The sequence below is a fragment of the Berghia stephanieae genome, chromosome 5, assembly GCF_034508935.2.
Source record: "Berghia stephanieae isolate SIO BIC M18660-M18661 chromosome 5, UCSD_Bste_1.3, whole genome shotgun sequence".
Lineage (NCBI taxonomy): Eukaryota > Metazoa > Mollusca > Gastropoda > Nudibranchia > Aeolidiidae > Berghia > Berghia stephanieae.
The window spans coordinates 57,758,766-57,784,595 of NC_088364.1; the positions used below are offsets into that span (position 1 = coordinate 57,758,766).

The 25,830-nt window shown below is 34.6% G+C and overlaps 1 protein-coding gene and 1 long non-coding RNA gene across 4 annotated transcripts in view; one reads left to right on the forward strand and one right to left on the reverse strand.

The window, feature by feature from the left end:
• On the forward strand, positions 1-9,414 carry LOC144973299 (uncharacterized). Of its 2 annotated transcripts, none has more exons than XR_013645519.1 (2): positions 1-140; positions 1,129-1,369. It is a non-coding gene; the product is annotated as an uncharacterized LOC144973299 (long non-coding RNA). The 2 variants fall into 2 exon arrangements; XR_013645520.1 differs by lacking the exon at positions 1-140 and adding an exon at positions 9,261-9,414 and having other exon boundaries at positions 1,109-1,270.
• The window catches only part of LOC144973298 (exocyst complex component 7-like), a 25,012-nt gene continuing 3,915 nt past the window's right edge, over positions 4,734-25,830 (reverse strand). Inside the window, exons 3-21 of one of the 2 annotated variants that reach the window (XM_078915569.1) lie at positions 24,170-24,254; positions 23,317-23,425; positions 22,651-22,768; positions 17,601-17,772; positions 16,452-16,542; positions 15,874-15,932; positions 13,782-13,932; positions 12,951-13,055; positions 11,868-11,987; positions 11,358-11,417; positions 11,051-11,089; positions 10,128-10,190; positions 9,005-9,071; positions 8,187-8,255; positions 7,256-7,376; positions 6,788-6,883; positions 6,330-6,411; positions 5,410-5,451; positions 4,734-5,082 (exon numbers count right to left, since the gene is read on the reverse strand). In XM_078915569.1, coding sequence (XP_078771695.1) covers positions 4,846-5,082; positions 5,410-5,451; positions 6,330-6,411; positions 6,788-6,883; positions 7,256-7,376; positions 8,187-8,255; positions 9,005-9,071; positions 10,128-10,190; positions 11,051-11,089; positions 11,358-11,417; positions 11,868-11,987; positions 12,951-13,055; positions 13,782-13,932; positions 15,874-15,932; positions 16,452-16,542; positions 17,601-17,772; positions 22,651-22,768; positions 23,317-23,425; positions 24,170-24,254 — 1,886 coding nt within the window. In that variant the 3' untranslated portion in view covers positions 4,734-4,845. The remainder of the gene's footprint in view (positions 5,083-5,409; positions 5,452-6,329; positions 6,412-6,787; positions 6,884-7,255; positions 7,377-8,186; positions 8,256-9,004; positions 9,072-10,127; positions 10,191-11,050; positions 11,090-11,357; positions 11,418-11,867; positions 11,988-12,950; positions 13,056-13,781; positions 13,933-15,873; positions 15,933-16,451; positions 16,543-17,600; positions 17,773-22,650; positions 22,769-23,316; positions 23,426-24,169; positions 24,255-25,830) is intronic. The other variant, XM_078915570.1, reaches the window with a different exon arrangement.

Sequence of the window (25,830 nt, forward strand, 5' to 3'; positions counted from 1 at the left end):
TCCGAGCATAAAGCGTCTAAAACATACAATTTATATCACAGCTGGTACTGAGAGAAGTGAGGAAAGGGAAATGGCCATGACATCCCTACTGGTCCAAGAATCCGTTTTACAGCTCAGTCAATTCTACAGATGGTGAAAAGGTAAAAAGAATGTTTGGCAAACAGCTACTTAAGGGAGAGTTCACACATAGATATATTGTGATGTCATTATGTATACGGAAGAGAGTTTCGGTTGTTCTTGAATTGTATGGTATTGTTAAATAATAACACAAAATCTTTCGCTGATTAATTGAAAAAATTATTTATCTCACTGTTCCACTTATAGAACACGACTTGATGTAATTTAAAAGACCATCTCAGTTTCTAGTTTAATCATGTAGTAAACATATAATGTTGACTTGATTTTTTTACTTGAGACAATATTGTTAAAATTGTATTCTCTGATTAGATGTTGTCTATCGCATTCTACCTTGTTGGTTTTCAAAGATATCCTTGATGCTAAGCCCAAGGCAAAGCCCAGGACACCAACAATAGTAAAGGCAAAGGAAAAATATGGATATATAATATATATTAGTCTTTGTCAAATTTTGTAGAAACGTTTTAAGTTTTCAACAGAAGAGAGACAAGATTTGGAGTCTGCAATATCACTGATAAATACAGGGTTTATGTCCGAGCATAGAGCGTCTAAAACTTATCATATTTCACGTACATTTTGTTGTATGGGGATAAAATGTTTCTAACTTCTGAATAAAACCAACATATGAAAAAGTAAGCATTGGATAGGATTTTGAATGGAGTGAATGCTTTGATTATTTATTTAGTCCTATATTTATTAGCCCAGAAAGATAGAAATATTTTTTTCTCAGATAAGATTGACGTGTTTGAGCTATGTTGCACTAAGATATTTTCATGTTTTTTGGGGGTTTTTGTTCTTGATTAAACATACTTCTAAGTGAGAAAATTGATTGCAACAGCCTTTATAGATCATTATTAAGACTTGATTTAATTCCCTCTTAACTTTTGGAGATTAATGCTATGCTAAATTAAATCCAGCTATGTTTCATTAAAGCACTTTTGTTTTTGTTTTTCTATTCAGTATAACAAATGTGATGATTTTTACCATCAACAGAAACCTGAACATGATTCGAGTGATGCTCAGAGTGACTGACAGTTCGGTAACAAATCCCTTTGAGGACAGTGATAGTGATGTGTATGTACCGAATTCAACTGATAGTTCAGACTGGGACGATAATGATGGTGGGGTTGAGAAAGTGAGTATCTTCTGTAACATTTTAAGGTTACTAATTACAATGGACAATTTAAAGATTAGTAATGTTACCCAGAGTAATGGTGTGAGCAAAGTCTATTAATTTATCAGGTTTGCTATAGATTGTCTGTCATGAAAATTTATTTTTTTTGTAAAGGTGAAGTGCAAACTAGCTTTAGCATCATCATGGTTACCCTTATATCTACTTTGACTGTATATGTTTGAGTCAATGGATGAACGACTGGTCTGTTCACGTTCCCATGTTATATAAACTGTCTCTTTCTGAAAAGTCTTTCTTGTCATAGTGTATATTTTAATGTTACATATTGCCCTTGTTTGTGAAGCGCCTTTGACCACTTTAAGGATTCTGTGCACTATATAGATTAATTATTACATTAAATTACATTAGACCACAATGCATTACAGCATTACATACGAAGAGGTGAACAAGATTTTACCATAAATTGTGTCCATACAGGCACCGCTAATATATCTGACTAATGCTACCCTGTGCACATTACGGCATTTTCACCACCCTGATTTCTTTCCCGTATCAAATCTCTGCTCTCCTCACCATTCACCATTTCAACATTTTTCTTAAAAATCCCCTCTTTACGCAACGCCTCAAAAGCTTTATTTTGAACTGCTACTGGAAGCCTTAAGGCTGCTTGAACAGCTTCTTCATTGGCATTTGCATCGAAGCAGAAACATTGGATTGAAGAGCAATGGGGTAACGTCATGTTTTCAGATGAATCAACTGTGCAACAGTTTGTTGTTCGTAAATATAACATGAGATGACCAGCTGGTAAACGGTATGATGAAAAGTATACAGTCCAGACCGTGAAACACCTGCCAAGCCAAATGATTTGGGGAACATTTTTCAAGTCAGGAACTGCCGGTCTATATTTTTTGGATCCTGGAACAACGATGAATGGCCAAAAATACATGGAACTACTGAAAGACAAACTACATTCTAATCTGAAGTCACACCAGTGTAATAAATTCATGCACGACGGTGCCCCTTGCCACAGAGCAAAAATTGTTCAGGACTTTCTTTCAAAGGTCAAGGTCACGACCTTGGAATGGCCCAGAAACTGTCCCGATCTCAATCCAATAGAGAATCTGTGGCACTACATGAAAAACAAGATTGCAGACTGACAGCCTGTGAACAGTAAAGCCCTTGTTGAAGCAATTTGGAGTCAAGAGCTTTCTCCAGAATACTGCCAAAGCCTGATTTCCAGCATGGATCAAAGCTGTCCTCAAAGCAAAAGGTGGACATAAAAAAATACTGAAATATGGTTCAAAGATTCAGTAAAGGTATTAAATAATATTTTTAATCATTTGAAGTGAGTTTGTTTATTTTTCCTCGTTTCACAAGGTTTAGATTTAATGTTTATTAATTAATTTATCTTGGTCTTAAACTTTTGGCCACGACTGTACAACACCAGACGTGGTGGCGAATCTGCAAGGCTAACTTTATCCGAATGGAAAGAAGCAGAAGAAAGTCAATGGGTTGACCAAGACATAGCTTCAGCTATCACTGACACTTTAGAGGAAGCCCGTCTCAGAGATTCCAAGTTGGCGTACATGGCTGGAAAGGGCAGCAAGAAACTTGTTCCTGTATTAATTCCCAATGACACAGTTGAAGCAGTAGGAAAATTGATTGAAGAAAGGAAAAATGCTGGCAATGTTGATGAGAATGGGTTTTTTTGTTTCCAAACACAAGTTACTCTCGAGATCGTGTGTCTGGCTATGCTGTGGCTTGATAAAATCTTCCAGGACAACAATTAAAAAATTACCATCGAGGCCAACAAAAAGACATTCAACTTCCTAGACATAACCATCAACCTGAACGACGGCACCTGTCAACCATTTTCAAAACCCATCAACATCCCATTGTATGTCCATAGACATAGCAATCATCCGCCATCTATACTAAAAGACATCCCAGAGAGCATTATCATACGACTATCTAACAACTCTACAAACAACAACATATTCAACGATGCAATTCCACCATACATACACAAACGCACTACAAAAAAGTGCCTATGACTACAAACCAAAATATGAAGAAGAGACCATTACCACCCCAACGAAAAAACGTCAAAGAAAACGACATATAACATGGTTCAACCCATCCTACAGCAAGAATTTGACAACTTCTATCGGTAACAAATTCTTCTCTCGGTAACAAATTCTTCAATCTACTACAAATGTACTTCTCTCCCAGTCACGTTCTACACCCAATCATGAACAAAAACACATCAAAATAGGATAAACCTGCATGTCAAACATACAAAACATTTTTCCTCCAACAATAAACGAAAACTATCACAGCCAGCTCAGCCCAGCAACAACCTAGAGAAAACATTCAACTGCAGGACCCAGGCAACATGCCCACTAAACAGCAATTGCCTGGCTCAAATCGTTATTTATCAAGCCACAGTTACACGACCAAAACAAGAAACATACATTGGCCTCATTCAGTGTTCATTTAAAACCAGATATGTTTTTGTTTTGTTTTTAAGGGTTTTACGGCGCTTCCAACACATTTAGGTTATATCAGCGCCAGTAAAAAGGAAGAAAATGGGATAGTCAAAAGTTATAGAATTACAATTAAAGCACCCAAGAAAAAGTAAGACAAAAGGGGAACAAATAGGGATCAGATGTAGAATCCAAGAGCATACCACCAATGTACTTAGTTTGAGATCACATTTTAGTCTCATCCGGACACAAGCACAAAATCCAACAAAGAGGAATACACTCAAATGCTTACATTATACATTAAAAATAATATAATAATACATAACAGAGAGATGATTTACAAGGAAAAAAATATCATCTCCCAAAACAATAACTGCATTTGACTGTTTCCCTCCCAGCAGGGACTCCGACCAGGACCAGGACAAAACCAAGTAATCTCATTCCAAGACAAAGACAGAAAGCATGTTGGAAAACAGATATAAGGGGATAGAAGACACAGTATTACCTCCCTGCCCGCTATGGGAGGTCAGGATCCCCACCCAGTAAAACCAGATACAACCTGCATAAATCTTCCTTCAGAAACATAGACAAACGACATTCTACTACATTAAGAAAACCCATTTGGAACCCCAAAGAAAAAGACATACAACATAGCATTACATGGAAAATCATCTCCAGAGCACAGTCATACTCCCCCTCTTCTAAGATTTGCAACCTCTGCTCAGAAGAAAAATTCTTCATCATCACAAAACCAAACATGGCAACACTCAACAGAAGAAACGAACTAACATCCTCATGCAGACATAGAAACAAACACCTTTTATGCAATTACGAACCTCCATAAACACGAATCTAGAAAAATACGAAAACACAACAATCTACTTTCACTTTCACTTCTTGATGAGAGCTAGCACTTGAAACAATGTTGTAGAAGCTAAATAATCATAATTATACTTGAAATGTTTTATATATATATATATATATATATATATATAAATATGTCTTTTTGATGGTAGAAAAGAGAAAGAGATGGGGGGGTTGAGGATTGTGCGTCACAATTCTGATTTTCTTGTGAAATTTTCCGTTTATTTTCTAAGCAGACGCATCAAAAAACTTATCTAGAAGAGCAGCAACATCCTCAGGTTGATATTTGATGTATTTGCTTCTGTTTTTTGTGAAATTCAACTGACTGTACTTATTGTAGAACATGGTATATCGGGGCACCATGTATTCCTTGTTCTCCTTGATGAGAGTTGTGCGTAGCTCACTATCAGGCATGGCATACATTTTCTGAACACGGTATATCTCTTCCAATTCTTTGTTAAAACCCTGTAAGTATGAATAAAAATGAGAATGAGTTTTAAATATTCATGTGGACAAAAAAATTGAATTGTACATATAATACTTATATTGTGATGAAATGAAAATTGAAAAGGTAATAAAAAAAGATGGGGAGACATAGAAGCTGTAAAATATTCTAATCATCAGCTTTAATTTTTTTTTTTTTAAACATAAATGTGATATATAGAAACTGAAAAAAAAATATAAAGGTTATTGAATACAGGAAACCATAGTGTAAAAAGCAGATAATGTTAAAATATAACAGGGAAAAAAATGGACATTGGACTGAATTGATAGAAAATTCTTACAACTTACAGTGAATTTGTCTTTAATGTTTTGTCTCTCTTTATCTTTTAACTGTGGGAAAAATATGCAAACGATTTTCTTTATCTTTAAGAATCCTTTCTTTCACGAAAAAAATAGCTTTCGTATGTAGGTTGAAAGGAGATTTTAAGTATATCTTTAAAGCTTTGGTGAAGTATGCAAACCTTGATTTTTGTTATTATTACCAAATTTTTGCAAATAATAATTTCTTGTCCATTTTCCAAAACAACCTACTGTCATTTGATTATGCAAGATGTTTGCGTCAAAACAAACATATATACTTTTAAGAAATTCTTAAGGCCTAGGCATATAGCACTGTAGAAACACATTATAATTATTATAAAAATATATTATATTCCCATGAGTACTACCGAGGTTTGTTTTTAGGACTTTCACAGCACATGTTATACCATCAGTAGAAAACTGGAGGATCGATTATTTTAAAGAGTTATGCACGTAGTGCAAAAGACGGTCCCATGAGCTTAGTTGGTAGAGCACTTGATTTACAAGCAAAAAGATCAGGGGCAGCATGGCTCAGCGGTACGGTCTTTGCTTCGTACCCAAAAGTTACAGAGATCGACTACACACTCATTGTGTGGCTTTGAGCAAGTCACCTCGCTTCAGCTCACTTTGCAGCGCTGCATTGCAGCTGATGTCTGGGTTATTCCAGTCTTCCCTTGGAATAGACCCTAAAGACAAATTTCCCCTTGGGGATGAATAAAGGGAATTTATTTTATTTATTTATCAAGTATCAACCTCCAGTTTAGTCAAGGCCATTTCTGCATATGTTACCAACCCAGCAGTGACAGGGTAGCTGATCTAGATCTGGTAAAGAGTACTTTTGAAAATTACTACAATATTAGGCAGCATTTTTAAAAAGCATAAGCAAAATAAAACAGCATATTTGTTACCTTAAGAGTTTCAAGGTTTTGCGCTCTTTGTTGTGACATGGGTTTGTCTACCTCAAGAATATAATGCAAGGCCTTGCTCCAACTACAGGAGAAAAAAAATTGAAAAGTTTAAAGATAATGATAAAATCAAAAAAGAACAGCATGATGTTTGGTAAAGTAACAAAATTCTATTCCTGTAAAGGAAAATTTAAGAAAAATAAATCAAAAATGACAATAAAGAATATTATGAAACTGAAAACACTCACGAAGTAAACTGGTGTTAAAAAGAGTAATATAAATAAAAGATTGGGACGCTTTGAAACTAAGGAAAACAATAGTCATGAAAACAATTGAAAGTAAGGCTCAGTTTTTAAAACCTAATGAAACCAAAAAGGCACACAATTAAAGAAAATAAATCATTCAATTATTCCTATCTAATCAGAATGGTTAGTATTTTTCTGAATCACAATATTGCAAACCTTTGGGAGTAATCGCTTTTCTGCTCCAATAATTGACTATTGTAATAATTGGCTATTTCTTTGTTCCAAGAACTAAGAAGGTCCAGTAGACCAGATCTGTGGAATAAATTTGTTTTAAATGATTAAAAGACTTGCAATGCATTACTAGTGACATTTTTTTTCTTGGGGGGGGGGGGGGGGGGGGGGGGGGGGAATTCCTTTCTTCTTTTTATTTTCAAATTAAATCTTCATTTCATCTTTAGAAATATTCTCATATTCAAGTTCGATTATTTTTTTTTTCTCATGATATTATCAGCCAAAAAACAAATTCCTTCCCATTAAATCCCAATTAACAGAAAACATAAATGAAAAAAATCAATGCATTTTGATATATTATAAGCATTGCCATTTTAAAAACCATAACTGAAACATACTATTATACAACATTGAACAAGACAGATTAAGAATAAAGCCAAAAACCCAATTTACCTGACTAGTGATTTAATGATGTAATTAAAATTGTTGAGCATAAAGACAGGCCGTAGAGCTGGATCGCTGTAAGTCTCTGCCTTGTTGCTGAGATTCAAGCCTAAAGCTGACAATACTCTTGCTGTAAACAAAGAGAACACTCAAGAGTCATATCTGTGCCTGAGCTGGACTCAACAAAGTGTTTAACCTTAGCAGGCTGATCTTTTAATATTTTACTATACCTCAATATACAACGGTGTTACTGCTCTCTTGTTAAAAAGTGATAGGTCTGTAGTTATAGGCAGGTAAATAATGGAAGAGGGAGTCATGAAAGCTTAGTTGGTAGAGCACTCGTTTCACACAAAGGAACTGAGATTAATCCCAGATGCAGTCGAGATTCTTTTCTGACCCTCCATTCACCCAGCAGTGATTGGGTAGCTGGTTCTTTTAGATCTAGTGGAAAGTATTTTGCAATACACCAGCATCCTATCCAAAGGACAGCAAACAATTGCTATTGTGTCATTTCATGCTATAGAAACCAGGATAAACTCGGGCTCCTTGAGTCTATTGGCTATGGAGGACAACTTTTCGGCCTTACATGCAGTTGAAGCATGAAGAGGATATAAAGTCAGTAAATAATGGGAGAAATAATTTTTTGAAAGAAAGTCAGTCCTTCTATTATAGAATTTACCAAAATCCTTAGTAAAATGTTCTGCTCTTGTTTTACCAGAGTTTAAACTGATTATATTCGTGATAAATATATTACTTGACGAAAAGTTTGACCCAAAACTTTTTTATTTCGCATTTTGTTTTATTATTAGGTGTTATATTCATTCTTTGTTTTGTTTTGTACTCTACTTCAATTTCACCCAGTAAAAACCCATAGTCTATGGGCATATAAATATAGCATCTTATTATATTTAACTTCATCAATAAAAAAAGAGATACTCACTCATATAGTCGGCAGCCTTATTCCTACAGTTGTCTTGGTTAATTTGAGCTGATGGTGTGGCTTTCTCTCCTGCATTACAAAGAAATATGTGTATATGATGTTTACCCTTATTTCAATACAAAATCATTTGAATATTTCAAAATCTCTTTCACTTTCTTTGCGAACTGCAGTTTTGAGAAAAAATCTTTTTAATATTCTTTGAAAATAATCAGCATCTGACACTGTGTAATGTTTGAAGCAAGATTCATTTGGAGACATAAATCTCTATTTATCAGGTAAAACAGGCAGCAAAGTGAACACATAAACAATGCATGTGTAAAGCATCTATGGATTACATCATGATTATCTTTACTTTTAAAAAAAAAAGCAAATTAACAATGTTATATGATCGGAAATTAAAAATCATGTTTTATCTCCATTGGATGTGCCAATTTTTTTCAAAAGAGATATTTTGCCACTCCATGTGATAATCTACTCTTTGATTTCAAAAATACATAAAATCATAAATTCAGGTTTTGTCTCAGTGATCTTGTCCATGGAAGAATCTCATTGAATGACAAACTTTTATTAAAAAAACTCTTTATGGAAAATTTACACAAATTATAGCTTTTTTTTCTAAACATTTAAAAACAGTAGGCATAAATACTAATGAAGCTAAGCATATCTTACGTGCTAAATTTCAGCACATTGATTTAGTAGTTTGATGAACTGATGTACACAAACATTGACACATAAGTATGTGGAATTTGTATATTAAATATATATTTTCACATTAAATATATCTAGAGATAGATAAATGCTTTCCATGTATAACTTACCATGCATGAGAAGCATTGCACCAGCTGTCTCTGCATATTCCAGCAATTGCTGGAGGAAGATTATTGTCTGGAAACAAAAAGTGTAAGCAATTTTACTTCTGTTGCATGTGCATGAGAAAAGATTCTGTATTATTACCATTCCTTTTTTTCTAAAAAAAAATACTTAAATGCATCATATAACCCTAATTCCAATATCTATGTCCTGAACTGTTTGCACCATTTTCTTTCTATGAATCTCATATATCTTTTTTTGCAGATTCTAAGTCCTAAATTAAAGGTCAAGAATCAAAATTGACAAGTGGCTAGAGGATGAAAGATTATCTTGTATAGCTTGCTCTGTCCTCAATTGACATGGAATACCATTTGATTTTTATCTAATCGACCAAACAATCCACCACTTTACCCTTCTTAATTTTTGGAGTATTAAATAATCATGCATCAGTACTTTTCTTATCACTATCAAGATCACCAGTTCACAATTTTTATAAATCAACATAAAAGGAAATAGCAAATATTAATCCTTGATCTGGTGTAATGTCTTATAACTTATAAGCAAAATTCTGTTTCCTACCACTTCTGTCCCAATAAAAGTAAGTAATTTGTGTTGAATTGTAATCTTATACTCGATTAAATTTTTGGTTGCCAAGGTATACATTATTGAAATAAAATAAAATTTTCTTTCTCCCCCACAGTTACACTTATTTAACTTCTTTATTTTGTCCTATCCTATCACCAAAAAAATAAAATAAAACAAAATATCTAAAACAGACATTGAGAATCAAATATCCCTGGAAAACATCATAGTATGATGAAGACGAAGTGACCTCTATCATGAATATTAAATATGCTAGCAATTGAAAACAAAATTACGTCAGACTACTGCATGGAATTGGACCAAAGAGCTCTAAATTCTGAAAAAGAACAAATAAATTAGCAATACTTTTGGGAAGTGTCTAGGGAGACCAAGATTTTGGTCTCCCTGGCCAAAATCGACCAATATGGCGAGGGAGACCAAAATCTTGGTCTCCCTAGCCTCTACCATACTTTTTTTATGGTTGGCATGATTTGGAACTCTTTTAAACAGAAAATTATGACTCATTTCATTATTATCAAGTATACTTACATGATTTGTGAGCTCATGGACGGTTCCATCTCTTGGCATGTTGGAATTTTTGTCTGGGTCATTCTAAGACAAAAATGTAAACGGTATCAAAATTTTACTTGGCTCCTATTCTGTTGTTTAGGTACTGACAATCATGGTTGTTCTTCTTTAAACATCATGGTTAGATTCAGTTAATTGCTTATCAAAGTTGGTTTATAAAGACTTACAAGTATGTCTCTCAAAGTGAAATCTTTCTTAATCCATTTACCCCTATTGGAATAAATATCCCCAAAAATCACAAAAGAAAAAAAAAGAAAAAAAGGAAAGAAAATTCTACTGAAGGCATGAAAAAAATATCCATGACAATGGGCAGTAAAAACCAAGCTGATAAAAGAATAGAAGATTTTTGAGCGAGAGTGTCAGAGGAATCTTCAGTCATTATTAATCCATGTATATTCAAAAATCAGTGCTGATACTGATAGTGACAAAAGTGAAAAGGAGGAAAATTTTGAACAATCGCCTTTAAGCCCCATTTTTACTGAATTGCTCCCACATCTAGAGCAAATGAGATGGTAAACTATCATTGATACTCTCGCTGACTTCTGGAGAGTGGGAAACCGCACCTATTTGTTTCACCACACATCAAGTCTTTCATTGTCAGTACTTTGATTGGGGAAATGTAATTTTTTTAAATCGCAGATTTCTGCAGATCCGAGGAAAACTATTAACACTAATAAAAATAAAAAATTTTGACATGTGATAAATAATTGTTCCCATGAATTTAAAATTCTAAATAATTCTATGTAAGGAAAAATTCAGAAGCCATTCTACTTAACAGTATAAACAGTGAAACTTTTCCCAAGATTTATAAAGGATATCATAAATTCTTTAGCAGATATTCAGTTAAATGGCACAATGCCAACTTTGACCAAAGTAATACTTACACGGATACTGTCTGTAAACTCTTCTAATGCCTTTGCCCCCTGAAAAAGTAAAGGTTTGAAAACCATAACTTTTGCTGTTTGGGTTTGGATTTATTTTTTGGTGTTTTTTTGTTTTTTTTGGGTGGGGGTAGAGTTTTTAAAAGTTTGTTTTGTTGTTGTTTGTTTGCTAGTTTGTTTGTTTGTGTGTTTGTTTTGTTGTTTCGTTTTTTGTTGGTAGCAAAGGATAAAGAGGACAGAAATTGACATTTCAAAAACAGCTGATCAAAATGTGAAAAATTCTACATTTTTAATTTTAAGTGAAACTTACCGTACTATCAAGTTTCGATAAAAGTGATGTGAGTTTTGCCCTGATAGGAGCTGAGCAGCCCTGAAAAAAATAAAATCATTACAAATAAATAAAAATGATATAGAAAGTATGCATCGAGTATGATAAAGAAAATCTGTTTTAAGCAAGGTAAAGTAAATGATGTCAATCATAATTCATTAATGTAAAATATCAACTTTTAATTCTTTTCTCCAACAGTGATTAAAATTTATTTATAAATTTCCCAGAATTGTTTAAAATGATGAGAGAAAAAATTAAAAAGGAAAACGTTGATGTTAAAACAAACAGACTTTCAGAATTTTAATATGATACAGGAGGTAAAAAGAGTGTGATGTAAAAACCATTGTACCTCCAATATAACACAGGTGAAAAGAAAAAACCATAAATTTTGAAAACATGTTGGAATCACAACTCAATTCATTAGTGAAATCATTGTGAATCATGAAATTTAAGCGTATTTTTGAATATCATCTCACTTTAACACTGACTTACCTCCAGAATAAGATCAAACTCTGGCTTGACAGCTCTCAGGTGCTGAACGATGGGAAATATTGACAAGACAGCTGTATATTCATGCTTGGACACATTTTTACGGGCCGTGGATGCCAGACACTGAAAAAGAAGAAGAGAAAAATGAGCAGTATTCAATAAGTAGTCCTTCAGAGCTAAAAAGTCTATAGAACCGGAGAATTCCAATTTTTTTTTGTCAGGATTACACAAACAATAGCAACTCTTGTTACCTTTTTGATATCATGCTAGTCTATCACAAAATATGTTCCACTTGATCTAACAGACCCAGCAACCCAAACAACACTGAATGGACAGCAGAGATGGGGGGGGGGGGAGAATTTTTTTTTAAATCTTGACATCACCCAGGATCGAGCATGGTTCACTGGCAAGTGAAGCAAGTGCTCTACCACCTGAGATTTCGGAATCCCCAGTATTCAGGACCAGATTAAATCAAATTTACAATGATAATCTTTGTCTTTGCTGGCCCTTTACTCATTCAACCCTAGCCTTCTACCTCCGCAGTGTCTGCTCACCCTAGATTTTTGGTACTTTTCAAAATTCAATAAATCATATCCTCAAGTGCTAAATCAAAAAGAAAATTGGCATGTGCATGTAAATTTACTTACCACTATCATGAAAAAAATTAGAAACAAAGCTTTCTAAATACACTTTCAATTCATCTCAGAAAAATGTAAATAATGATGGGATAAAAGTAGCCATGACCAAATTCATTATGTGTCATTATAGAATTCCCAACACGACACGCCTTCTAAAATTCAATTTCATTCAACAGCCTTTAGACCAAAGAAAGTATGTTTATTAAGAAAAGTAGTTCATCTTTAATTAGAACTCTACATAGTATCTCAGTTTTGATGACTTTTTGTTAAAACATTTCAAAATAAAAGTCCAATTATATTGGTGTTAGCAGTGAACAAAGGTTTGTGAATACCGAGTGAGTCACTGTTAGGGTTGAATGAGTTAAAAATAAGATCCAAATTTCTTATTTAAAAATTCCAAATCCAAAAATTGAAATATAAAAGGTTATCAAAAGCAATAGCTTAATACCTCTCCTTCATTGACAACGGACTCCAATGCTTGTTGTATGATATCACCAAATGCCAAACGTTGGTGTTTCTCAGGAATTATTCCACGCATCAAGTGTGCTTCGCTCTGTTGATTAGAATAACGTATTTTTGACTATCTGACTCCATCTCATTAAATTAAAATCAATAGTAAACAGTTTGGTAACTCCATTGACTCCCATTCAAAAACACCAGTGCTATGTTGGTTGTACTGGATCTTAAGATGTAGACCAGTATCTTTCTCATTGTTTGGCAAATAATCTGGATAAATTGAGTCCAGGTCATTTTTCCTTTTCAAGTTTTGCTGTAGTTAACATTGGGCAAAAAGAATATTCAAAGGTCAAAAGATTTGGCTTAATCCAGAATTATTCTTCTTTCATTTGAAAGTATCTACATAATGCGTGGCTAAGGAGTGTGATATATTCTTAGGAGGGGGGTGGTGTGGTGGAGAAAGAAAATAATATGTTTTCTAATTATAGTAGGGATAGTTTAACATGTGCTTTGAATTTACTTATCATTGTGCGTTTGTTTGTTGTTTTTTTGTTTGTTTTTTTTTAAAAGGGTTTTACAGATACTCAAATGTAGTTTAACATTACTGAACAGTCATTAAGAGAGATGATTTACAATGTAAAATCTGTTTGCCTCCTTCATGGAATAGGAATCCAGCCACTGTCTGAGCAAAACCAAATCATCTCATTTCTAGACATGCACAGAAAACCACTAAAAAGAAATAATCATGCAAAGGAGGATAGAAGGCCCTACCAGCTTCTCGCAAGATTTTGAAGAGACAAGTAAAATACAACATCACTTATACCTGCATAAGTCTGAGAAGAGAACTAAGCTCATTGATGTAAACCTCCATCTCTAAGTCTGACGACTCCTCTTTGCTGACATCAGGATAGGAACCCTGGCGCCTGTGGCCTTGTTCTAGCTTCACCAAGGATGAAGCTTTCTTTGTAAAATTGCTGTGGACAATCAAAAATGAGTAATTATAACGTGTATGACCAGTAAGCTTGTGTCAACAAAATGAATACATTCAAAAGATGTGTTTTAACACCTTTTCTTTTACAACAGCATATTTTTTCAAAATAAGCCCAAATAGCTTTTCACAAGAGATTAGGAGATCCACTTAAATCATCGGTAACCTGCAATTGCCAGAAAAACATGTTTATGTCATAATTGATTATTGGCCAGATCCTTAAATGAAGGACATTTGGACTAGTAGCCTATCCCATATTTTTTCAAAACGCATGTGTTCACTTTTACTTTTTCAAAATAAAAAATTTCAAGCCAACTTTTGTTCAACACAGAATGTCAGTGTTTCATGTTAACCTGTTTAATATTTTTTTTCAATTAATGATCTTTTAAAAAAAGAGGTCTGGTAAAAAAAAAAAAAAAAAAAAAAACAGCATCCAATTAACTTCACCAAAATCTTAAGGGAATAAAACATGTAATGTACACAACGAATTTGCATATGCTTCAGCTGCATGAAAACAGTGACAGGCTATCTCTATACGACAAAATTTATTTTGCTGGTAAACTTAGATGTTTATGAGGCTGAGTCAAAAAGTAATGGGACAAATCTCCTACTGATTTCATTTCTGTTTACGTGTGACGTCATATTTTGCTCACTTTAAAACAAAAGTTTAAAATCTTAATTCCGTCAAATTTTGACAGACTTATGACAGTTAAAAATGGCTGCCCTTATGGATGTTTGTCATCAACAGAGAGCTGTAATTGAATTTCTTATTCTTGAAGGAGAAACCTTGAGCAATATTTTCAAAAGCCTTGAGAAAGTTTATAAAACTCAGGCATTAGGTAGAGGCACTGTTTTTGGGTGGGTTGAATGTGTTTATCATCAATTAGAAGAAAATGAGAAGAAAATCCAACACCCAATCTGACACCCCCCTCAACAATGTCTTTATCTGACAAACCTAGTGATGGCCCTCCAAGCAGTGTCAACTCAGTTAATTAAATAAGGACAAAAGCATTGATCAGATCTGACAGAAGAATACCTCTTGATGAGATAACAGGAAACATTGAAATCAGTCATGAAAGTGCCTGTCAACTCATCAAATCCTTGGGATTCTCAAAGGTCTGCGCTCGTTGGGTACCCAGGCAGTGATCAAAAGTGTAAAGAGTGAATTGCTCTTCCAAGCTTCTCTGCCTAAGTGAGAGAGATAAGCTTTCTGAGTAGAATAATCACTCGATAAGAAACCTGGGTTCATCATTATGAACCTGAGTTGAAGAGACAATCAATGGAATGGCGACATTCCTCTTCCCCAAAGAACAGAAAATTCAAAACTGAGAAATAAGCTGGGAAACTTACGGCATACCTGTTTTGGGACATAAGAGGTGTAATCCTCTCTGATTACTTACCACAGGGATCCATAGTCAGACTCTGAACCAGCTGAAAGCAAGAATTCGGCGAGCTCGCCGGATTTGGAGATGGAACGAGTAATGTTACTTCATGACAATGCCCGTCCATACACAATAATCAGGACAAGGGAGGTAATTGCATCACTGATGGATGGACAATGCTGTCTTACCCACTTTGTTCACCAGACTTGGCACCTTCAGACTTTCATTCTTTTGGTCCACTGAATGAGGCAATGAGGGGACATCGCTTTGAAGATTACAAGAAAGCCACGACAGTGGTGAAAAATTGGCTCACGGTTCAGTCAACTTAGTTTTTTGAGAATGGGATAGATGCCCTTACAAAAAGGTGCACTGTGGCTATCGAAAGAGGTGGAGACTATGTTGAGAAGAAGCATTCTACCCGGCTAATGCCAACCTTCAATTTCAGGTATGATGCATGGTATTGATTTAACTTGTTTTAAAGTAATAAGCAGAGTCCCATTACTTTTTAACTCAGCCTCATAGTAAAATAATATTAGCATTCTTACACTAGTTTCTTCATACTCTTTCTGGCTGGGACATCTTTTGTACCTCTGAATTTTCCTCCCTGTAGGTAGAGGGTTAATAAATGATGATCAATTAGGCTACATGTCATACATGATTATTATTTTTCAAACTAATACTTTTTTTAAAGCACAACAAGCACTAAAATGTATGAACAGATAACTTACATTCAATATATTGCCATATCTATACAACCACCACACATTAAGACTCTCATTAGAGCACTAAAATTGTATAACTTCCATGTAGTATTTGCTTTAATTGAACATAACTAAATTTACAAGGACATGTAAAAAAAAAAAAGACGTGTGAAACGGCACCAGACATATCAGAAAAATACAAAAAAAATGTTTGCTTTGTGTGGCACAGATTCATACACACTCTTTAAGATTTTTATCTTACAACTGTGCTTACTCCCTAATTTGTCACACAGACGAAAATTATGCTATTTTATCATCATGGCCTTCTTGATAAGAGGTTTTTCTTCTAACGATGATATAAATAATAACATTTTAGTATTCTCGAAAGCTATTTTTGTTTATCCAACCTTAATTCCACTTACCCCAGCGGGTGAATTTTGAGTTCCAAATGACAGCTGACTTGTATTGAAGTTACTGGAACTACCACTGGATGACTTCAAATGTTCCTTTAGTCTGAAAAACAATTTTCATATATCAGTAAAACTAACTGAAGTAATGCTTGGATGATGCACACAATGTTATAGAGGCAAAAGATAATGGAGTCAAACTGCAGGTGAAGTATTTTAACAAACGAATGGGTATGAACTGACTTAAATAGTTGACACAATTCAAACAGACAAAAGTGTGAGACTTATAAATGCTGACTAAACAATACTATGAAGGGTAATGGCAAATTATGTGGCATTTTGTGATATAGATTGAGATCTCTTGAAATCTATTTCCATACCCTGGACTTCTTGTCCAAAATAAAATTTTAACAACCAAAAATAATGCCAATGTTATTAAAGCTGTATTAACCATTCAGTAGGTTCGTTTGATTGTTGGTGTTTTTCAGTCAGTTTTTGTTGCTCATAAGTCAAAAAAAAATATCATTAAAGAAAATTTTTTGAAACAAAAAAACTTGAGCTTTTATAAAGCACAATATTCACTATAAGTGCTCAAAGCAACACATAACACAGAGAACAAGACATGACGCCTGTTAGGCGATGTTACAATTTTTATGACAGAGACAATGTTGTTAACGACCAGGTACTAATTTTACACCTGAAAACAGTGAGAGAACATGAGTAAAGAGTCTTTTCCAAGGACTCAACTATATGCTGAGTGAGGCTCGAACCCAGGACCTTCTGATCCGAAAGTGAGTGTCATACCACAAGACCACATTAAAATATTGAATGGGGAAATGTGAGAATGTATTTTTTGTTTCACAACAATGAAAAAAAAAATTAATTGATACAATTAAAATACATTAAAAACAACAACAAAAATCAAAGTAAAACCAAAACACCTCCCCCCCCCCCCCCCCCCCCCCCCCCACTAAAAAAAAAAAAAAAATAAATAAATAAACAAATGGGAAATGACTTCAAATTTGAAACCTAGAGATCTGTGAAATTATCAAGAAAATCAATACCTAAATTAAAAGGTTTCTCATACCGAAATGATGTGCTTGTGATATTCATAAAAGGATGATAAAATAAGAATGACCAGACAAATTCAAATAAAGCACTTACCCTGCTAGAGAGCGACTGAGCATTGTAGACCGAGCCAATGTGTAGGATTTAATAAAATCTATGCTTCTCCCATGTTCAGTCAACCACTTTGTGATTTCCTTCAGGTCTTGAATGATGGTTTCTGGTAAGTGGTCAATAGCTAGGTCTGTGTCTGTACCAATAGGTGGTAAATCTGAAACGTTTTGCAATGTATCACAATATTATGAATGATAGGATTTGTGGGGCTATGAGGTTTTGTGGTTTAACATTCATCTTTAGATTGGAAGGCCCAGGGTTCGAGCCCCACATTGTTGAGTCCTTGAAAAAGGCTCTTTACTCACATTCTCTCACTATACTCAGGTGTAAAATGAGTACTCAGCCGTAAACAGCGTTGTCTCTGTTTGAAATAAAATTGTAATAACCCCTGACAGACGTCATGTCCCATCCTACATCTTAAGATTTAGGGACCCCTTTTAAAGCGCTTTGAACATTCTTAGTGGATATTGGCCTATATAATTGCTCAAGTTTTTTGATGTTGTTTTGTTTTAATACTCAATTCTTCAGGCATTTCTGTATCATCAGTCAAGTGGTAACCAAACATTTGTTAATTCACTGAAAACAGATTTTTAAAGTTAGAAGTCAAATTTTAAATCCTAGTAAATATTGTCGGAAAAAAACAAGATGCCGTACAAAATAAAAATAATATATTCAGCTACTTTATTCATCTATATAAAGTTCTCCATAAAATGTATTATCTTATCTAGTGCTGAATATAGGACTTATCCTTTAAATGTATTTTACACATCATCATCATCATCATTGCCTTTTTCACCCTGGGTCAGGGTATAGGCCACAGACAAACAGTTTCCATCCTTCTCTATCCTGAGCCAACTTTTTTATCTCATTCCAGGTCTTACCACTTCTTTGTATATCAGCTTCTTTAATTCTTCTCCATGTTCCTCGTGGCCTTCCCCTTGATCTTCTGCCCTGAGGGTTCCAGTCCAATACTTTCTTTGTTATAGTTGAGTCATTCTTTCTAAGCGTGTGTCCAATCCACCTCCATCGTCTTCTTCCTATATCCTCTCCCACTGGTTTCTGCTGTGTTCTTTTCCATACTTCTTCATTTTTTATTCTATCCATCCATTTTATTCTGAGTAGCTTACGCATGCACCTGTTTACGAAAATCTGTACCCTCCTTATACATGCCTGTGATGCGTTCCAAGTTTCACATCCATACAGTAGGACAGACTTCACGTTTGAGTTGAAAAGTCTTAGCTTTAGTTGAAGGGAGATATCTTTAGTTCTCCAAACTCTGTTCAAAGATGTGAATGCAGCCTGTGCCTTTCCTATTCGTGCTTTCACCTCTGCTTCCGTGCCTCCATCCTTGTCAATTATACTTCCGAGATAGCAGAAAGTGTCTATATCTTCGAGTTCCTGATCTTTTACTTTGATCTGCTCCCTTTGACGCATACCTATCCTCAAGACCTTTGACTTTGCAGGGTGAATTCTTAGACCAATTGATTCCGAGAGGCTGTTTATAATTGTGGTTTTTGCTTGCATCTGGTCCTGGGTGTGGGACAGAAGAGCCAGATCATCTGCAAAATCCAGATCATCCAACTGTGTCCAGGGGGTCCACTGTATCCCATTTCTTCTCCCTTTGGAGGTTTCCTTCATTAGCCAATCAATGGCAAGGATGAACAGGAATGGTGAGAGCAAGCATCCCTGCTTGACACCAGTCTTAATTTCAAAGCTGTCAGTAAGCTGATCTTCATGTACAACCCTGCAACTTGATCCTTCATACATTTCCTTAATGAGGTTTACTATCTTTTCAGGGAGTCCATAATGTGCCAGAATTTTCCACAATGTTGCTCTGTCAATACTGTCGAAAGCCTTCTCGTAATCCAGAAAGTTGACAATAAGAGGAGAGTTCCATTCTATAGACTGTTCTACTATGACTCGCAGAGAGGCAATCTGGTCGGTGGTTGAACGGTTTTTCCGAAAACCTGCCTGTTCGTCCCGCAGTTTAGCATCTGTTGCATTCTTAATTCTCTCTAAAATAATACGGTTGAAAACCTTTCCTGGGATAGAAAGAAGAGTGATGCCTCGATAATTATTACAATTACTGAGGTCCCCTTTCTTTGGAAGCTTGATAAGATGTCCTTCCTTCCAATCCTTTGGGAATATCCCGTCATTCCAGATTCTCTCAAATAGTGGGTGCAGGGCCTCAGCATTTCTTTTCGCATCAACTTTTAGAGCCTCCGGTGGAATCTGGTCTGGTCCAGCAGCTTTCCCCCTTTTCATCTTGTTAATGGCACCCACAATCTCTGCTATCGATGGTGGATCACAGCTAATTGGTAGCTCATTCCTTGCAGGCAAAATTTCTGGCTGGTTGTCTGGTGGTGGTCTGTTCAGAAGGCAGTTGAAATGTTCCCTCCATCGTTCAGATTGAGCCTCTTTTCCAAAAATAGTTTTCCCATCTTTGTCTTTGACTGGTACCTCTGGTTTCCCATATTTTCCAGCAAGTGTCTTGGTAGTTTGATAAAGGATCCTCATGTGTCCTCCAGTCGCTGCTGCTTCTGCTTTCTCTGCAAGTCTGTTCATGAATGCTTCCTTGTCTTTCTTCACAGATCTTTTGACTTCCTTAGCTATGGCTCGATACTGCTCTTGTGCATCCAGCCTTGAAGCCCTTGTTCGGCTTGCATTCACTTGTTCCTTCCTTGTTCTCCTCTTTTCAATAAGGTCCAAGGTGGTTGGACTTATCCATTCTTTATGTTCCGATTTCTTTACCCCCAATACCTCATGGCAAGTTGTTATGTAGACTTCCTTGATCTTTGCCCAATGTGACTCTACATCTATGTCCTCCTCGAGCTCAGTAAGAGGTTGGAATCTATTACTCAATTGTAGTTTGAATTCCTCATTCTTTTCCCCATCAAGTGCATTCACCTCGAATTTTCTTCTTGTATGTGATCTGGCCCCGTGTTTTCTGAGTCGGAGCTTAAGCTTTGCCAATAGCAGGTGGTGGTCTGATCCAACATCTGCCCTCTCTGTACTGTCACATCTTCCAATGAACGTCTGAATCTACGAGAGATACAAAAATGATCAATCTGATTCTCTGTCACACCATCTGGTGAGACCCAAGTTGCTTTGTGGATCCTCTTATGGGGGAACACTGATCCTCCAATCACCAAACTGTTGAATGCACAGAAATTTGCAAACCTCTCTCCATTATCATTCATTTCTCCCATGCCATGACGTCCCATGATACCTTCATAGCCTACGTTATCCTGTCCCACTTTTGCATTAGCATCTCCCATCAATATGTTGATGTCTTTCCTTGGCAACTTGTCAATGACTTGTTGTAGCAGACCATAAAATGTATCTTTGTCCTCATCTGTTGCATCATTTGTTGGGGCATAGATCTGTACAATGTTCATGCTGATCTTCTTACTCCGTGTTGTAAAGGACGCCATGATGATCCTTTCTCCGCATTGTTCCCATCCTCTCAGTGACTTCTGGGCAAACTTGCTTAGAATTATTCCTACTCCCTGTGTATGAATCCCGTCCCCTCTCCCTGAATATAAAATCTTCTCCCCAGACTTGAGGTGTTTCTGTCCGGATTGTATCCAGTGGGTTTCGCTTACTCCAAGTATATGCAGCCTGTATCTTCTCATCTCAGTCACAACTTGAGAGCTTTTTCCTGCTTCATACATGGTGCGAACGTTCCACGACGCAATTCGAAGCTGCTTGTTTGGCGAAGACGTCATCGGGTCAGCAGAGTCCTTTCGGCTTTGTCTGTTGTCCTTCATAAATTCTGTAATTCCAGAAACTCTTCGGTCGCCCAAGCTAAAAAAAGGATTTAGTTTGTCTGTCTGTGTTTCTGTAACGGTTTGAGTTTAACGGAAAGGGGTGTTAACCCTTTGCCAACCCCCAACCTGGAGGACCAGGTGACTCAAAGATGGGGGAATCACACACCATTAGTCGCCTTTTACGACACGCTGGCTTGGCGTTGGGCTATTCTTGACCCTCTCATTTGAGGGACCCCGGACACCACACGGGGAATTTTACACATAACAGAACATAATTACATAATCTCAAATAACTTGGTTTATAACATTTACAGACAGTATTTTCTTATATTACTTGCACCCAAGTGGGGGAGGGGGGGGGGGGGGGGGGAACAATCTTAACATTTTCGTGGAGGGTTGTTCATCAAATATAAGGAAAACTCTTTAATTTTTAGGACAGTTAGTCATTAAAACAAACTCAGACTTGAAATCAAAATGTCTACTTCAATTAATCCTCCAAGATTGCTATTACTAAAGAACTATTTCATGTGATGTATGAATATGATAAATAAGATTTCTTTGTTATGTACAATTGCACCATTAATGTAATTAATTTCTTAACATACTCAATGTGTTTTTCACGCAATGTGTTCTTACTAAACATAAGTCTGGGTATTATAGTATCCTTACAATATAATCATTATAAGTTCAAAATTGTCTGATGGAACATTTATATATGCATATTGCCTGTTCACTCCGCATACTGATATCATATTATGTTCTTATATAATGTATGATGTCTTTTCATTTACTATCGTCATTATGAGCAAAGCGTCAAAATTCAACAATAAAAAAGTTACAAACCATTTACAACATTTGATCATTTTCTTAAATCTACCATATGAATCTAAATGGTAATAAGCATCATCATATTCAAATGGAGATATTTTTTTAAAAAACAAGTAATATCAGAGTTAATTTACAATATGTTATCCATTGACCTCAAAGAGACAACAAAATATTTCTGTAGTCTATTCATTCTAAATAAACCTGGATTAGTTTCAAAACAGACAACTTGAAGCGATGATGGAGTTGCACTATGTTTGCATTGTATTTTAAAACTAAAAATCGGTTTACTTGCTTTTGGAAGTTAAGTTAAACAACACACAACACCCAAGGGTCATATCAGAGCCCACAAATGATATGATTTCCTACAACGATAAAATAACTACTCAATCTTAATAAAGAAATAAATGTAAGCATAGTATTTGTTTTCACATTCTTACCTTCATCAGTATTCAACAAATCTAATAAAACAACTGGAGGAACTGGTCGGCCATGTCTGTTCAAAAGAGATCTGAATTCATGCTGTAATGCATCTTTGCCGTCCTCAAAAATTCTTTCCTGAAATTAAAATCAAATTTTCAAGGGAGTGATCAATGAAGTTATTAATTAATCTAAAGGAAATACAACTTACATTTTTGTTTCTATGTATTTTTATTTTTCTAATCATTGTTATATCTTAAAATGTTCATATAATTTAAATAGAAGTTGAGATATAGGACAATAATACATTACAAAAAGCAAAATTCAATATCTTAAGGTTCAAAATAATTAATAAAACAATACAGCATATTCTTATATCTGCATCTCTTTTGGTAATAAAATGATTACTTATGTAAATATAAAAAGCCAAAATAGTGGTGTTATCATAAAGGAATTTTAGTATACTGTACAACAATGAGGAGCAATTCAAATTATTTATCTTAACATTGTTTTAGTGAGGATATATTACAGCAAAAATAAGGTTTGTGCTTCTATATTTCCTTTCAGAAAAACTATATTACAAATTAATTATCATCAGAAAACTGATTATCAAATTTTCCCACCCCTTATAGCAACCCTTGTCATTCAATTTCTGCCATATTCTATGATATGTTTGTCATACTTACAATGTCCTTCAACTCAGTGCTATTTGGTCTATAATTCTCGAAATACTTTCTGGCTTTGAGTACTTTATCCAAGTAAGACATGTATGTCTCAAGACCACAAGCTGCTGGCCTGAAAAACAAAAACATATTTTCAATATAAATGATTAGAAAAAGATATTCCCCACAGCAACAACCAAGATATTTAACACTGTCTCCATGACAAAATAAATATTAAACCAATTAATCTTATTCATGATGATGATCAAAATAAGAAAACAGCAAAATGCTAATCAGAGAAACTTGCATTTTAACAACAGTTGTGTCAATTGTAAAATATCCATAATAAAAGCATTAATTTCTAACTTCTTTTATGTCGTATTATGGAACACAGGTACAGTTAAAACGTACAAGTGCAGCTGGTCAAGTCTGAAAAAAGAAGAAAATATTTAAAAATGTAAAGTTTCTAAAAGATATTATTTTCATCCAATATCATCACTTTGGAACAAGATATATTACCCAAAAAAAAACAAAAAAAAAAAGGATAAAGAATTTGTTACAAATTTATATCATTCAAGATACAACTGAAGACAATAAGAATTATATTTTTATTTTTAATCCACCATTAGTCTTTTGTGGGCTTTTATTAACAGCACTCTTAACCGCAAAGATTATGATATAAAAATGATTCAATACAGTAAAATACTATATGTGTGCGTTTTTTAAGGTTTCATCAACGTGAGTATTCTTTTTTGTGACATTTTCTTTAATCAAAATATATTTGAAAACTGCCACTATTTCATGGCTTCATGGAAGCCCAGGGCATCTCTTGAATTAACAAAAGCACAGGAATTTAAAGAAAGCAAAAACTACTGACCCCTCCTTTATAGTAGCTTCGACATCTTTTGCAGTGTGGTAGTAGCTGAGAACATTATCCAAAGTGTGCATGGTTTTCTCAATGTCTGTTTTTCAAGTTAAGAACATTCAAAGTCTCTACAATGGATCATACCAAATATAGATTTCATAATCAAAATTGTGAATTGACATAAAATGCACACTGTTCAAATATTCTAAAGTAATGAAAGAAAACTTCCTGTTCTAAATTTTTCATCTATAAGTATACAAAATAAATAATTAGAACATAATTTTCATCAGAATTTTATTAAATTGTTCTTTTCTACACTGTAATTTTTGAGTACAGAGCTCTCTGCATCATATTAAACCTATTTCATTTTGGTGATCAAACTTCTGACAGGGAAATAAAACAAAATATTTTGGGCATTTCTGCCAGACATAGTTTAGGGATCTCTAAAATTCTAACAAGCATCCAGCTAGGATGTTTCGTTAGAGAAAAGAAAAGTCAAAATAATTACAAAGGCTAAGATTGACGCCTTGACATTTCTAGAAGGAATATAGATAATCCATCAAATAAATGTGAGAAGATTCTTGCATTAGAAAAATATATATCACAGTTGAAGGACTTTAACCAGTTCAAACAGGTTTTTAACTAGGTGCAATGCCTTAACCACGTTTTTTTTTTTAACCTCAGGAGTAAGAGACATCCAACGTTTGGATATTGACCTTTAAAAAAAATCAATAAAAAATAAATAAATAAATAAATAAATAAATAAATAAATAAATAAATAAAATAAATTAAATAAATAAAAATTAAAAAAACATTTTTAATTTAAATTAATAATATATATAAAAAATTATATATAATAATTATATTTAAATATATATATATATATATATATATATATATATATATATATATACATACAGTCCACTCCGGATAATCGCAACTCGGTTAATTGCAACCTTCGGTTAATCGCAACATTTCCCAAGAAACGGAATTAATTCTTATATAAAGTCACTGGTTCATTGCAACAAACTTCGGTTAATCGCAACAAATTTTCGACCTCAAAAGGAGGCAAATTCATGGAATCAATCAAACAAAATCTCATGATAAGATTTCATCATGTGAAATCATGACACGTTGAATAATCGAGAGTGGGCTGGATTTAATACTTCATTAGTGTGTCACCACACTATTAGTTTGGGTTTGTGCCGTCATCTGTGACCATTAGACATGAGGCGAGTGGGCTGGGCCTGGTTTAGACAACAGGTAGACGATGACACTTGTGAGGAGAGACTGAGCGATGATATCCTTTGTTTAGTGATTAACAACTGTGCATTGTGGCCAACAGGTTTGGTGAGACCTCATTGTCTCTTATCACAGCTAATCTCTTGGACTCTTACAATTGTTGAGAACAAAATGTGAAAGTGAATCCAATCTTAAGATGTCGGCTTGCCTCAAATCTGATTTTGTTTGTCAAAATCTATACAGGGCTGTCATATAATTTTTTTTATTCCAATCAAATTGCGCAGTCTGTGGTGGATTCAGAACAATGTTTACAACATAATAACAGGATAATTGCAACTTTGGTTAATCGCAACATTTTCGCTGATCCCAAGGTGTTGCGATTATCCGGAGTGGACTATTATATATATATATATATATATATATATATATAT